Genomic DNA, 16,721 nt, shown 5'->3' with positions numbered 1-16,721 from the left:
TGGGCAAGATACTAACCCCAAATTGCTCTCTGATGCATCCATCGGAATATGAATGTGTGTGAATGTTAGGTAGAAATCACTTAGAAAGCATAGAAGAAAGTGCTTGTGTGAATGGGTGAATGTGACATGTTGTATAAAGTGCTTTGAGTGCTCCAGGAGAGTAGAAAAGTGCTATAAAAGAATCAGTCCATTTAACCAGATTCTTACTCTGGATGGCATTACCTTAACTACCAGTAACATTGTGAGGAATATTGGAGTTGTTTTTTAGACCAGGATATGTCCTTCAATGCACATATTAAAAAAATAGGACTGCTTTCTTCCATTTGCGCAATATCTCTAAAATTAGAAATACCCTGTCTCCGAATGATGCTGAAAAAGGACTAGAAAGAGAGAGCATATTTCTCCTATCCTGGCTTCTCTTCCTTTGATCCCTGTTAAATCCACAATCTAATTTAAAATCTTTCACATCACATGCAAGGTTTTAAATAATCAGTTATGTCATGTTAACTTAAAGACCTCATACTACTGTATCACCCCGTTAGAGCATGTCCCTTTAAGACTAGAGGCTTACTTGTGGTTTCTAGGGTATTTAAAAGTAGTATGGGAGGCACTGTCTTTAGTTTCAAGGCCCCTCTTCTATGGAACCAGTTCCCCCGTTGGAATTCAGGAGGCAGACAGCCTCTCTACTTTTAAGAATAGCCTTGAAACTTTCCTTTTTCACAAACCAGTTTGGGCTGCATCAGGTGACCCTGAATCCTCCCTTACTTACACTGCAATACGTCTAGGCTGCTGGGGCATTCCCATGATGTACAGACTGTGTCTTCATCACTCACCTTTTTTCACTCTGCATTTTAAAAGGTATAATTAATCTCTGGTTCTCTTCCTCAGCATGTCTTTGTCCTGTCTTCCTCCCCTTACCCCCAAAGTGTGTTTCATGATAAACAGAAAGTGGTGTGATGCCAGGAGCATTTCTACTCTCTCCAGCGGCTGCTCGCCACATCTGGAGTTCCTGAGCATTAAGTGCCGCCCTTTCTATCTGCCCCGTGAGTTCACCTCAGTCATCGCCACGGCGGTCTACATCCCACCCCAAGCGGACACAGGTATGGCTTTGTCCGAATTACATGATGTGCTGAGCTCGCTTCAAAACAAGGACCCGGGCGCAGCCCTCATTGTAGCAGGAGACTTTAACAAAGCGAACCTCAGACAAGTCATGCCAAACTTTTACCTGTCTCGTGTCCAACGAGAGGGGATCGGATTTTGGATCCCTGCTACACGCCATACAAGCAGGGCTACAAAGCTGTCTCACACCCGGCTTTTGGGAAGTCTGACCACAACGCCATCTTCCTCATTCCCCAGTATAAACAAAGCATACGGAGGGAAGACGTGACCAAGAGGGAAGTAAAACGGTGGACTGCCCAATCAGAAGCTACGCTACAGGACGCACTCAACGACGTAGACTGGGACATGTTCAGAGCATGCGCAGTCGACATCAACGAGTTTACGGAAGTAGCAGTATGCTTCGTCAATATGCTAGCGGAGGAGATTATCCCCACTGCGAGAGTCACCACATTCCCAAACCAGAAACCGTGGATGGACAGATCGATCCGCACTGCAGTAAACGCCAGGACCGCCTCCTACAACGCGGGTCTCGCCACTGGCGATATGAGCGCCTACAAAGCGGCCTCATACGGCGTGCGGCGCGCGGTGAGAGATGCCAAACACCGGTACCGGGAACGTGTGGAGTCCCGCTTCCACCAGGGCGACGCACGGAGTATGTGGCACGGACTACGCACCATTACGGACTACAAAGCCAGGGACACTGCGCCGATCAACGCCGACTCTGCATTCACCAACGAGCTGAATCGGTTCTACGCCCGTTTCGAGGTTAGCCAGGCGGCTAATGCTATCTACCGCCTGACTACCGAGGACAGTGACGTCATCAGCGAGAGACCGGTGACCAGCATCGTGGAGCATGACGTCCGAGCGGCACTGAGGAGAGTGAACACAAGGAAAGCGGCGGGGCCAGACGGCATCACCGGCCGTCTGCTGCGCTGCTGTGCTGACCAGCTAGCAGGTGTGTTCACTTACATCTTCAACGAGTCCCTGGCGAAGTCTGTGGTCCCCACATGCTTCAAAAGATCCACCATCATCCCTGTGCCCAAGAACAGCAAACCCTCATCCCTGAACGATTACCGGCCAGTTGCACTGACCTCGGTAGTAATGAAGGTGTTTGAGAGGCTGCTGAAGAACATCATCTCCTCCTCCATCCCAGACACCACAGATCCACTGCAGTTCGCCTACAGATCCAACAGATCCACAGAGGATGCCATCGCCCACGTCCTACACACCACTCTCAGCCACGTGGACAAGAAACAGGGTAACTATGTGCGAATGCTGTTTGTTGATTACAGTTCAGCGTTTAACACAATAGTGCCCTGCAGACTGTTCACAAAGCTGAGGGATCTGGGACTTAACAGCCGTCTGTGTGCATGGGTGTTGGACTTCCTCACTGGCAGAACTCAGGTGGTGAGGGTGGGCAGGTGCTTCTCCAACAGCATCACCATCAACACAGGAGCACCTCAGGGATGTGTCCTCTCGCCACTGCTCTACTCCCTCTACACTTCAGACTGTGTGGCCACCCATGGCTCCAACACCATTGTGAAGTTTGCTGACGACACAGTGGTGTTGGGTGCCATCTCCAACAACGATGAGGCGGCCTACATGGATGAAGTGAAGAATCTGGCATCATGGTGCCAGGACAACCACCTCCAGCTGAACGTCAGCAAGACCAAGGAGCTGGTGGTGGACTTCAGAAGGGGTCAGCACAGAGACTACAAGCCCATTATCATCAATGGAGCTCCAGTGGAGAGGGTGCAGTCCTTCAAGTATCTTGGTGTCCACATCTCCTCAGACCTGACATGGGCTGCCCACATTCAGGTCCAGACCAAAAAGGCTAGGCAGCGCCTGTACCACCTACGACAACTGAGGAAGTTCAGGGTCTCTCCAAAGATCCTCAGGATTTTCTATACAGGCGCTGTGGAGAGCATCCTCACACAGAACATGACATCGTGGTTCGGGAACAGCTGTGTGAAGGACCAAAAAGCTCTCCAGAGAGTGATCCATACAGCAGAACGCTGCTGCAGGATTGCTCTCCCCCCGCTTCAGGACACCTACACCAGGAGATGCCGGACTAGAGCAGCGCAGATACTGAAGGACCCGTCCCATCCTGGCAACAAACTGTTCCAACTTCTGCAATCTGGTAGAAGGTTCCGCATCTTCCGGGCAAGGACAGAGAGACTCAAGAGGAGCTTCTATCCCCAAGCCATCCGTGCCCTAAACACACACACCCGCCCTCTCACATCATCTATAATTGACTGAGACAGGACTCTCTTCCAGACACTCTAAACCAAGGCACAATGTACATTTCAATTCCTTTAATTTTAAATATGTTTATATTGTCTATCCTGTAAAATAGTCAGATGTCTATTCATATTAATGTACAGAATTCACCTGCTTGCTGCTACTACTGCACATTCACCCAGTGTATATACTATATGTATATATATATATATATATATATATATATATATATATATATATATATACCCCCCAAGTGCGATAGGAGAAGGATCGTTGAGTGCGAGAGGAACTGACCTGAAAAATAGGATCATGGCCAAGCTTGAAACCTGTATCCCCCGTAGCCGGTTACCAAGATTACGTGAAGTACCCTCAGAAGGTCTGCTAGATGATGTTAATGCAGCACTACGGGCAATACCTACAACCACGATTACCGACACTAACAAGCTGATCTACAATACGGCAGCAGTGATCAGTGAGATGCTTGGCTACAAGTTGAACAGCGACAAGGGGCAGTACCCTCCATGGAGAAGGAGGCTAGAGGGCAAGATCAAAGTAGCACGGAGGGAGGTTAGCCAACTAACGGAGTTGCAGAAAGGTGCGACAAATAAGGTGCCTAAGAAATACAGCAAGCTGTCCATACCTGAGGCCTTGGAAACTGCCAAGCAAAGACTCACAGCCTTGGCCAGCCGCTTGAGGAGGTACACCAGAGAGATAGAAGGCAGGAGAATAAACCAGCTGTTCTCCACAGAACCAGCAAAGGTGTACTCTCAGTGGCAAGGGAACAATAAGAGAACAGCACCACCAAGGCTGGAGACGGAGCAATACTGGAAGAGCATATGGGAGAAGGATGCAACCCATAACGGCAATGCTCAGTGGCTAGAGGATCTGAGGGCAGACCACAGCGACCTCCCTGAACAGGGTCCAGTAACCATCACAGTGGCAGATATCCAAGAAAGGGTCTCCAGTATGAAGAGTTGGACAGCACCAGGGCCCGACATGGTTCACGCCTACTGGCTGAAGAAGCTGACTGCACTCCACGAGCGTCTGGCAGCACAAATGAACCAGCTGCTAGTTAACGAGAGACACCCGGAATGGCTAACTGAAGGCCGGACGGTCCTGATCTCCAAGGACCCCAAGAAGGGACCGGTCCCCTCCAACTACCGACCAATAACCTGCCTCAGTACTACATGGAAGCTCCTGTCAGGCATCATATCGGCTAAGATGAACAGGCACATGGGTCAATACATGAGCGGGACACAGAAAGGAATTGGCAAGAATACCAGAGGCGCAAAACACCAGCTACTGGTAGACAGAACAATCAGCCGAGACTGCAAGACCAGACTGACCAACCTGTGCACTGCCTGGATTGATTACAAGAAGGCCTATGACTCAATGCCCCACAGCTGGATACTGGAATGCCTAGAATTGTACAAGATCAATGGGACCCTAAGAGCCTTCATCAGGAACTCAATGGGGATGTGGCGTACAACACTAGAGGCCAACTCCAAGCCCATAGCACAAGTCACCATCAAGTGCGGGATCTACCAAGGAGATGCTCTGTCCCCACTGCTGTTCTGCATAGGCCTGAACCCCCTCAGTGAGATCATTAACAAGACTGGCTACGGATACCGACTACGGAACGGAGCAGTTGTCAGCCACCTCCTGTACATGGATGACATCAAGCTGTATGCCAAGAGTGAACGAGACATCGATTCACTGATCCATACTACCAGGCTATACAGCAATGACATTGGAATGTCGTTCGGACTGGAGAAGTGTAGTCGGATGGTAACAAAGAGAGGGAAGGTAGTCAGAACTGAGGGGATTGAACTACCAGAAGGCAACATTGCAGACATAGAGGACAGTTACAAGTACTTGGGGATCCCGCAGGCGAATGGGAACCATGAAGAGGCCGCTAGAAAAGCTGCAACCACCAAGTACCTGCAGAGGGTCAGGCAAGTCCTGAGGAGTCAGCTGAATGGTAAGAACAAGATCCGGGCCATCAACACGTACGTCCTGCCCGTGATCAGGTACCCTGCTGGGGTAATAGGCTGGCCAAAGGAGGAGATAGAAGCCACTAACATAAAGACAAGAAAGCTCCTTACCATGCATGGAGGGTTTCACCCCAAGTCCAGCACCCTGAGGCTGTACGCTAAGCGGAAGGAAGGGGGCCGGGGACTGGTGAGTGTCAGCACCACAGTCCAGGATGAGACAATGAACATCCAAGAATACATTGGGAAGATGGCCCCAACTGACCGAGTGCTCAGTGAATACCTCAGGCAGCAGAAACCCAAGAAAGAGGAGGGAGACGAGGAACCATCATGGAAGGACAGGCCCCTGCACGGTATGTACCACCGGCAGATAGAGGAGGTGGCTGATATCCAGAAATCCTACCAGTGGCTGGACAAAGCTGGACTGAAAGACAGCACAGAGGCACTAATCATGGCAGCACAAGAACAAGCTCTGAGCACAAGATCCATAGAGGCTGGGGTCTATCACACCAGGCAAGACCCCAGGTGAAGGCTGTGTAAAGATGCCCCAGAGACAATCCAGCACATAACAGCAGGGTGCAAGATGCTAGCAGGCAAGGCATACATGGAACGCCATAACCAAGTGGCCGGCATAGTGTACAGGAACATCTGTGCCGAGTATAACCTGGAAGTCCCGAGGTCAAAATGGGAGATGCCCCCAAGGGTGGTGGAGAATGACCGAGCTAAGATCCTGTGGGACTTCCAGATACAGATGGACAAAATGGTGGTGGCTAACCAACCGGACATAGTGGTGGTAGACAAACAGAAGAAGACGGCCGTAGTGATCGATGTAGCGGTTCCGAATGACAGCAATATCAGGAAGAAGGAACACGAGAAGCTGGAGAAATACCAAGGGCTCAGAGAAGAGCTCGAGAGGATGTGGAGGGTGAAGGTAACGGTGGTCCCCGTGGTAATCGGAGCACTAGGTGCGGTGACTCCCAAGCTAGGCGAGTGGCTCCAGCAGATCCCGGGAACAACATCGGAGATCTCTGTCCAGAAGAGCGCAGTCCTGGGAACAGCTAAGATACTGCGCAGGACCCTCAAGCTCCCAGGCCTCTGGTAGAGGACCCGAGCTTGAAGGATAAACCGCCCGCAGGGGCGTGCTGGGTGTTTTTATATATATATATATATATATATATATATAATGTTCTTCCTCTACACCCCCCCCCCCCCCCCAATTTTTGCACATGTCGAGGAGCGTGTCAGGCTACATTTCACTGTGTGTTATACTTGTATAACTATGCATGTGACAAATAAAGAACCTTGAACCTTGAACCTTGAAATGGTCGCGGCAGATGGCTGCCACTCCCTGAGCCTGGCTCTGTTGGAGGTTATTTTCTGTTAAAAAGGATTCTTTTTCCTTCCCACTGTGGCCAAAGTGCTTGCTCATAAGGGGTAATCTGATTATTGGGGTTTTCCCTGTTTTCTATTATTGCGTTGTATTGTATATTTAATAATTTTCGTCCTATCTCCAATCTACCATTTCTCTCAAAAATCCTTGAAAAAATAGTTGCTTCACAAGTCCATCTTCACCTAACTGATAATAACCTTTACGAACAGTTCCAGTCTGGCTTTCGTCCTCTACATAGCACTGAAACTGCTCTTATAAAAATAACAAACGACCTTCTTATAGCAGCTGATTCTGGTCTCCTCTCCATCCTTATCCTTCTTGATCTGAGTGCAGCTTTTGACACCATCTCTCATCCCATTCTCCTTAGCAGATTAGCTTCTATTGGTCTCTCTCACACTCCACTAGCCTGGTTTAAATCATACCTATCTGACCGCACTCAGTTCATTCAATTAAAATCCTTCACTTCTCAGCTTTCTCCTTTATCCACTGGGGTGCCCCAGGGATCTGTCCTCGGGCCCCTTCTTTTCATCATCTACCTTCTTCCACTCGGACATATTTTTCGTAAATATAATATTCAGTTCCACTGCTACGCCGATGACACCCAGCTCTATCTCTCTACCAAACCTGACTCTACTCTTCCTCCACCCTCCCTCATCCTCTGTCTAGCTGAACTTAATTCTTGGTTCTCCTCCAACTTTCTTAAACTCAACAGCAATAAATCGGAACTTCTTCTGGTTGGCACTAAACGACTGCTATCCAGAATTAACAATTTCTCTCTCACCATCAATAACTCGCTGGTCCCTATCTCTCCCTCTGTGAAAAGCTTGGGTGTCATTCTCGATAGCACATTATCCTTTAACTCACATATCAATAATATTACACGTGCAGCATATTTCCAACTCCGTAACATTAATCGCCTCCGCCCCTTCCTCACACCTCACGCCACTGCCATTCTCATCCATAATCTTGTTATCTCTAGAATTGACTACTGCAACTCATTATTATTTGGCCTCACACAAAAATCTATCAACAAGCTCCAACGTGTCCAGAACTCTGCTGCCCATATTATTACTAGGACTTCTTCTACCCACCACATCTCCCCAATCCTGAAGCAACTTCACTGGCTCCCGGTCAAATTTCGCATCCATTTTAAAATAATTCTGTATACATTCAAGGCTATTCATTCTCTCTCTCCACCATACCTCTCTGACTTATTACAGATGAAGCTCCCATCCCGCTGCCTCAGATCTTCATCTTCTCTTTCTCTCTCTGTTCCCTCTGCTCGTCTGATCACAATGGGAGGGAGGGCCTTTAGCTGCTCTGCCCTTCGACTTTGGAATTCCCTACCCCCGGACCTCAGAAATATTAGTTCATTCTCTCTTTTTAAGTCCACCCTCAAAACTCATCTGTTTAAAATTGCCTATTCTTAAATTTCTGTATGTTTTTAACTTTTATCTTCTATTTTTATCATTGTGTATATTTCCAGTTTTTATCTGTTGTACAGTGTCCTTGGGTGCTTTGAAAGGCGCTATTTAAATAAAATGTATTATTATTATTATTATTATATTATTGTAGTAGCCTTACTTACAGTCCCTTGAGGCAACTGTTTAGATTAAGCACTATATAAATAGAATAGAATAGAATTGAATTGAATTGAATTGAATTGGTGGTACAACAGGGGTGCAAGGCTGCAGGTAGCACTTTGAGTCCCTGACCTTAGGCCTGTTGGTGTTTGCTCTGGGTGAGGGACTGGTGAAGTGCCACAATCTACAAAACAATTCCCTTTTTAGGTCTTGCCTTGTCGTTCTTGTTGCCACTTGTGTGTAACCTGTCTCCTCAGAGTGAACTAAAATATGAAGACTTAGCTGAATCAACACCACAGCACAGTCAGCATTTTTCATGATTCTCTCTCTCTCCTTATCTTATCTTCTCAGCACTCTGTGGAGGCTGTGAATGCTGGAGTGAATCCTGTTGGTGATACCTCCTACAACTCAAGCCACTGGGATCTGGGTAGTGCCTTCTTTTTTGCTGGAACTGTCATCACCACTATAGGTAATAAAAATTTGGAAAGACTGAACTGAACATACTGAACATTTTAATATGGTCCAATGTAGGGAATGCATAGTTCATTGTATTACCTTTAACCTCTGAATATACACCAGAGTTTATCCTTCAATAGATTCTTCAGTACTGTGCCTGTATAACTGCATGTAAGCATATGGAAGCCATGGGCAATATAGAGGTTTTTGACTCTTTACATAAAAAAGTAAACAGAAATAACTCTCCACTTAAGGAAGTTGGATGCAGTGTACGTGTAACCCACCACATATAAGGATAAATTCCATACAAAATCAGCATTTTCATTCCTGGATACAAATGCCAGTCAGTCAAGAAAGGCATGAAAACTATGAATGAACACATATGGAATTATGTAGTAAACAAAATAGTGTGAAATAACTCAACTCAAAACATGTTTTATATTTTACATTCTTCAAAATAGCAACCCTTTGCTTTGATTACTGCCTTGCACACTCTTGGCATTGTCTCGATGAGCTTCATGAGGTCGTCACCTGAAATGGTTTTCCAACAGTCTTGAAGGAGTTCCCAGAGATGCTGAGCACATGTTGGTCCTTTTGCCTTCACTCTGCTGTCCATCTCATCCCAAACCATCTCGATGAGTTTAGGTCAGGTGACTGTAGAGGCCAGGCCATCTGGCGCATTTATCATTTCTTTCTTTGCTACATAATTCCATATATCTTGCTATATATGTTTGATGTCTTCAGTATCTACAATGTAGAAAGTAGTAAAAAAAGAAAACCATTAAATGATTAAATGAGAAGGTGTGCCCAAACTTTTGACTGGTAGTGTATATTCACTATCCCTGCCCTCACACGCTTAAACCATCTCAGGCTTTCTTTCTAACATTATCTTCCAAACACTCAACCTGAGTCGTCCCTCTGATGTACTCATTTCTAATCTTCTTCATCCATTCTGGTGACTCCCGATGAAAACCTCACCATCTTCAGCTCCATTTCCTGCTCGGTCTCCTGTCTTTTTGTCAGTGCTAGTCGCCAAATCGCACTATAGCAGGCCTCACTACCATCTCGTTCACCTTTTCACCAGTTTCCCTCTCTTTCACACACATATCTTCTGTCTTGCTTCTACAAAATTTCATTCCTCCATCTATTCGTGCTCTCATCCACCTGCTTCCTACTCTCATTAGAGATCACACTGACCTTATCTGTCAGTCTGTTAGTCGCTAATGCAAACAAGAAAGAGCCCAGAGCTGATCTCTGATGTAATCCCACTTCCACCTTGACCCTATCTGTAGTAAACAACTCACCACTGTCTCTCTATCCTCATACATGTCTTGCACCATTCTCAAATACTTCTTTACCACTCCAGACTTCCTAATGCAGTTTTTCTCTTGGCAACCTATCATATGCTTTCTTTAGATCCACAAATACACACTTTGGCTCCTTCTGACCTTCTCTATACTTCTTCATCAACAATCTCAAAGCACACATTGCATATTTAGTTGGTATGGTCCTTTGTCTTCAGCACAGCATTTTGGGTTTATTCATGACTTTTGATTCACTTCTTTGAATTTAAGTTCAATCTTTGTATTAGTAGGTCTTGAGTTTATTATTTCTAGTTCCTGGCTCTTGTTTTATTACAGCTCACTTTCGTATCCAGGCAGTCAGAGTCAGAGAGACTTTATTTATCCCCAAGGGGCAATTAAGTCTGTTCCTAGTCTCCTCTCTGTGTCTTTTCATGTTGTAGTCTGTGTAGTCTCCGTGTTTTGCTATGCTTTTGTCTCCCCGGTCAGTCATATGTGCATGTTTGTTTAGCTCCAGTATCTGTGTCAAGTTCACGTGTTTCAGTCTTGGACTCAGTTTGTGGGTGTGGTTCCATCCTCTTTTATTTTGATAGTATCCCGTCTCATTTGTGTCATATTCAGTTTTGCTTCCCCTGTCTTGTTAGTCGGATACCAATCAGCTATGTTCCCAATCACCCTAATTACCTGGTGTGTATGCTGTCTGAATCTCCGTTTGTTGCCCTGTGGAGTTGAAGGTTGGATTTCCTTGTTTTGTACTTTGTTTTAGTTTAATAAAACCACCTGTTGTTTAACCCTGGTGTTTTCAAGTCCTGTATTTGGGTCCTACTGCTGCCTGCTACACAGCCTCCTTGGTAGTAGTGCTCTTTCTCAGCATGAAGTCATACTACTGCTCACTGATCGTCACCTGTCTTCTTAACCTAGCTCAATACAATACAATCACATGCTGCTCCATTCCTCAGGTATCCTCTCAGTCCATTATCTGGTCGAACTCACTCTTCATTCTCCTCATAGATGCCTCACCGTTAAGTTAACTCCATACTAAACTTACCCCTTCACTTCTGATTCAATAACTTTCCTCCGTTTGTCTTCTGTGCTCTTATTTTTTTCATTCATCAGTTCTTCAAAGTAGTCCTTCACACTTAGTGTCCACCTTAACATACAGCTCACTATAATGCATTTCCTTTGCCACTGCCACCTCTTTTCCTGTACACCTTGCCTCCCAGTGCTTTTGTGTACTTCATCTGACTGTCTCACATTTTCTTTGAATACACTCCTGAATTTCTTCATTGCACTACCAGGTCTCCTTGTCCACGTTCCTCTGTCAGTGGATACATCAAACACCATGCTAGTAGTTTCCTTAAGCCCTACAGCTGTACTTTCCCAGTCTTCTGGCAACTCTTCCCTGACACCACGTTGCAGTCTCTTCACTTCCAAATTGTACCTTCTGCATTAGATGTAGTGTGCGTGTTTACAGCTACCTCCATCTTGTATGTCACTGCTTGTCACTCACTCTTTTCAAAGTATGTGTTGACCACAGTCATTTCCATCATTTTCACAAAATCCACTGCCATCTGCATTTCTCTCCTTAACACCATATCTACACAACACTTTCTCATCACCTCTCTTCCCTTCATCTACATGTCCTTTGTTGTCTGCTCTAATCACTGCTCTCTCCCCCGGGAAGACTCTCCCACTTCATCCAACTTACTGAGTGTTACACTATAAGCTGGATTCATGTATTCACACGTACAGTAGACTGGAGGATCTAGGGGTTTAAACAGTCTTTAGTAAACCACCCCAATGCCTGCTATGAACTTTACATACAAAGTAGAATGTCTCACTAACTTCTTTTCTAACTGCTTAACTGCTTTTTTCCTGCATATTGTAGATCTATATAGCCCCCTCTATCTCCATTTTTCCCTCTAGGATATGGTAACATTGCTCCAAGCACAGAGGGAGGGAAGATTTTCTGCATTCTGTATGCAATATTTGGGATCCCGCTGTTTGGATTCCTCCTCGCAGGTGTTGGGGACCAGCTGGGTACCATATTTGTCAAAAGCATTGCCAAAGTGGAGAAAATGTTTCGGGTGAGTCACAGTGGTCCTGTTGTGTTATGTAACTTATTGCCTTTTAAAATGAAATGGCCGTCAGTAAGATGTTTTTCATGTGGGGTCCTTGGTTTAACATAAAAAACTGAAATAAATATATATATATATATATATATATATATATATATATGAAAATGAAACACACTGGGTAGAATTTGTTCAAATGCTACTTATTTATGTTCAGTTTAAATACACAGCTGCTGTGTATTTTTAAGGGTTGTAATTCTCCAGAGATGCATGTACCCAAAGCAGGCGTGTGAGTCAGTCACAGGTAAATTTAAAGTGAGCTGTTTATTATCAGATTAGTAGTTGAATCCAAAAAAGTAACGTTAAGTCAAACACTGAAAACCAGGAACTAATAATAATCTACACTGCAGAATAAGAAGGGATGAGAACAGGTACAAAGCCGGGAGCAGGAACACAGTAAAAATAAGGATAAACAACAGCTGATCAGACAAAGATAAAAGGGAAGACTGCAACTATAAATACACAAAAGGGTGGTTAAGGCAGAGTGGTGACACCTGGTGTGAAATGCACTTCACACACGTACACACACGCACAGTTGTTTGTCGCCAGATGCCACGTTTATTTCTAGTTTTCATTTGTTATGACCGTCCACAGTCTGACAGCTCCGGTCTCAGCTGATTTCCAGCTCTGCCTCCGCTCCTCTCCCGTCTCACTATAAAAGGGGAAGGAAACCATCATCAGTCCAAACGCCATCAGCTGTTCTCACCTGCGTCTCCAGCACCGCCCAGTTGAGCTCACTGCACCACTCCTCCCCTGCAGCCGCGCCCGGGACCACACCTCCGCCGCACCTGGGAACACAGCTTAAACTCATGAGGGAAAACAATACTAGCAAAATTAAAACTGAAAACATAAATAAAATAAATAAAACACGAAATAACCAAACAACGGGAAATCCTTGATGAAGACTTGACATAAAAGGATGGAACACTAAGGGAAAATATAATATACAAAACTAGGGAACAAGAACAGAATTGATACAGTAAGAGAAAAATATACATTAATATAATCCAAAGAAAACCAAGAATCGCAGGTTTACATAAAGAAAACTAGACCAGAAATCCCACAAAACTCAATTAAAATAACTGGGTAACAGACCAAGACCCTAACACATAAATTGTCTAAACTAAAAAAGTTGAAACCTTGTTGTTTTATGCAATAATGTGTTGGTTTGGCGGTTTACAAAATCATTTCAACTTATTCTTATTAAGATACTTTAATTTATTCCATGTAGAATAGATTCACAAAAACGGGCAGACTCAAATGCAGGATATATGTGTCCATGAAACAATTTAAGGTTTTTGACAAAGTTCAAAGATGGACAGAAATATGTTGAGAGGTAAGTTAGGAAGTTTCCTGAGACGCAGTCATTGGAGGACTTGAATGGGAGATGGCTGGCTGGCAGAAGTGAAGAATATAAGCCACACAAATGCACGGGAAGACTATGACTATTCACGGACTATGCACGGGAAACCAAAAGGTGAACGAGGAATCTCGATGAGCAGGGGTGATGCTGCCACAAAAGTAGCATCACCCCTTTCATCGAGATTGCCTTTTCCCACGCTGAGGTGATCGTCCGAGAAGCATCTTAATCTAAGGAGGAACAAAATCCTCTGTCAGATCACAGTCACACTTAGAGCCCTGCTGAAAATGAGACTGGTTTAATAACTTATACTCCTGATAGAATGTGTATGTCTCTCTTTCTCCCTCTCCTCTCCTGCTTTTACCTCTCAGAATAAACAAAACCAAATCAGTCAGACTAAAATCCGTGTGGCATCCACGCTGCTCTTTATCCTGGCTGGCTGCATCTTGTTTGTCACCATCCCAGCTGTGATTTTCAAGCACATTGAGGGCTGGACAGCTCTGGAGTCAACCTATTTTGTCGTCATTACTCTGACAACAGTTGGAATAGGTGACTATGTGGCAGGTAAGTCCTTGTCATTCACACTCTGTTATTCACACAGAACACCACACCCAACAATTAGGTTGTTTTGGATAAATCTAAAGCAGGTAATCCACTAACAATATCTCATAATCAAGCACAGACAAGATCTTACAACTTGTGAATGAGAAACAAGATTTGTTTCTATATGAAAATCTGATGAAAAGTTTCTTGTAGGGTGTTCCTCTTGGATTTTAAAAGTGAGTCTATCATCCAACAAGGGTCCTGAGTATTTTTAACACTCAGCAGAGTTTAACATAACACATAACATAACACATCAAAAGCACTCTAGGCCAGAACAACTTTAGAACCAGTGGAATAAAAAAAGAATAAAGAAATATATAGTGTCATCTACAAATGTACATTGTGCTTTTGGGTAGCATAGTATTGTTTATATTCAGAGTGTATAAATGCACTTGACATGTGTCTGTGAAGGTTCTCAGTCATCCAGGTCATCGTAGTCAAAGGAGCTTGCAAAGAAAAGCGTCTGGACTTCTTTGAGTTGCTTGAAGACGTTTCACCTCTCATCTGAGAAGATTCTTCAGAACTGAAGAAGCTTCTCAGATGAGAGCTCCTTTGACTACGATAACCTGGATGACTGAGAACCTTCACAGACAGAAAGAGCTATGGTGAGGATGCTCTTCATGGATTACGGCTCAGTGTTCAATACTATAATACAAGACATCCTCACCACCAAACTGGACCACTTCCACATCCCCCATGCCACCTGCACCTGGATCAAAGATTTCCTCAGCTACTGCCAGAGCCATACTGTGCTTGGCCTGCCAGTACCTGTCAGCTGCCTCCTGGAATGGCACAGTTAGCCTGTGGACTCACGCTTTAGCTTGACAGCTCCCTTCAACTCCACTGTCCACCATCTGGTTCCTCCCTCCAGGAATGCTGTTGAAGCACTCCTGGAGACTGGAATCGAAGATCTCGTGGACCAAAGCCTCTGCCAGATGCTCTCAGTACACCTTCACTTGGTGTACTTCGTGGTGATCAAGCAATAGCTCAGCTCCTCTCTTCACCTAGTTTTCCAAGTACTTTGGGAAGCCTGAAGTACTGTAATGAGTAACTGAGTCACTGCTTTGGTGTTTTTATATGTAGATTGCTTTACAACCACAATTTTTAGTAACAGTATGTAAATTGTCTTCTGCACATTGGTAATTCAACATATTTTATAACTGTCAGATAGCATTGTCTTTATTCTGTGCAAAGACTAAAATCAGCCCTGGACTGAAATGTCAATTCTCCATTAAGGACAGGTTTACCTGTAATGGATGAAGGCCTCGGTCCTGTTGTGACATTTCCTAATAAAGAAAAAAACAACACCTGCTCCTATAACAAATACTTATGCCAGTTATGTTTTTGTCTGTGCTTGTGGACCCAAAACAGATAAAACAAAATACATGAATTCCCCCCTTTCAATCCCTGAAAGGTTCGGGAGAGGACACCTGCAGGCAGTTACAAGTTTGTTTGTTTTTTCCTGATCAGGTGGAGACCGGAGAATTGAGTACCGGGAGTGGTACAGACCGCTAGTGTGGTTCTGGATCTTGGGTGGCCTGGCTTATTTTGCTGCAGTGTTGAACATGATCAGTGACTGGCTGAGGGTGCTGTCCAAAAAGACAAAAGAAGAGGTACGTTTTCACATTAAACCTCTAATCTGGGTGCCACCAAATTGCCATAATTTTACTATACAGCTGTTTATTCTGTCATATACATTAATTTGTATTTAGTCAGATTTTGCCTGCCAAAGTTATTCATCCTTACAGTTCAACCTATTTCTGACTGGTCAATCAATCAATCAATCAATCTTTATTTATAAAGCACTTTTCATACAGAGAAAATGTAGCACAAAGTGCTTTACATAGTTAAAAGCAGCCCACCCCACCCTCCAACTCACTCCCCACACTCTCAATACACATATATCCCCCCACCCACACACACATACACACACGCGCACACTTAAAGAGTAAAAATTGGGCTGGGCTCGCATGAGCCAAGTGAGGAAACACTATAACAGGGAGCCGTCTGAACCGGGAGCCGGTCACAGACCGCAGCCTCCAGGCTGGGCACACAGCAGGAGGGAGGCAAAGGAGCCCCCCAGCCAGGCTGAGAGGACCCGAGAGACCCAGCAGCCACGGTCAATAACAGCCCCGGTGCAGAGAGCGCCCTCCGAGGAAACACTGGAGATATGACGCAATACAATATATATAGGGTAAAATGATAAAATAAATAAGAACAGGATACAATATAAATATAAATAGAATAAGAAGATTAAAAAATGAATAAGAATAAAATCAAACAAATATTAGGTAAATCCTAAATTAATAATAGAATAACAGGATAGAATAAATAAGCATAAAATAAATAAACGCTAAGTAAAAGCTAAATTAAAAAGGTGGGTCTTGATGAATATGGTGACATATTCCAGTGAGAATCCCTTCTGTTTTGAATTAACATCTAATCTAATTTGTCTCATGTTCCAAGTACTCAGAGAAGTATGTTTCTGATTACCATGTGATAAGAAAACAGACATTCTGTTTTCAGGGGCTCTGCAGGTGGG

At 44.6% G+C, this 16,721-nt stretch overlaps 1 protein-coding gene across 1 annotated transcript in view; it reads left to right on the top strand.

The window, feature by feature from the left end:
• Positions 1-16,721, top strand: part of kcnk10a (potassium channel, subfamily K, member 10a) — a 36,290-nt gene that overhangs the window by 16,640 nt on the left and 2,929 nt on the right. Inside the window, exons 3-6 of the mRNA XM_086263037.1 lie at positions 8,676-8,793; positions 12,008-12,168; positions 13,948-14,140; positions 15,650-15,792. Coding sequence (XP_086119163.1) covers positions 8,676-8,793; positions 12,008-12,168; positions 13,948-14,140; positions 15,650-15,792 — 615 coding nt within the window. The remainder of the gene's footprint in view (positions 1-8,675; positions 8,794-12,007; positions 12,169-13,947; positions 14,141-15,649; positions 15,793-16,721) is intronic.

Source organism: Aulonocara sp. 'chitande type north' Nkhata Bay, linkage group LG15 (genome assembly GCF_057382095.1).
Source record: "Aulonocara sp. 'chitande type north' Nkhata Bay isolate Kocher_YH1m ecotype deep benthic linkage group LG15, A_spYH_male_GT1.1, whole genome shotgun sequence".
NCBI classification, from domain to species: domain Eukaryota; kingdom Metazoa; phylum Chordata; class Actinopteri; order Cichliformes; family Cichlidae; genus Aulonocara; species Aulonocara sp. 'chitande type north' Nkhata Bay.
Note: the sequence above shows the minus strand (reverse complement) of the source record. Positions and strands in the feature narration are given on the sequence as shown.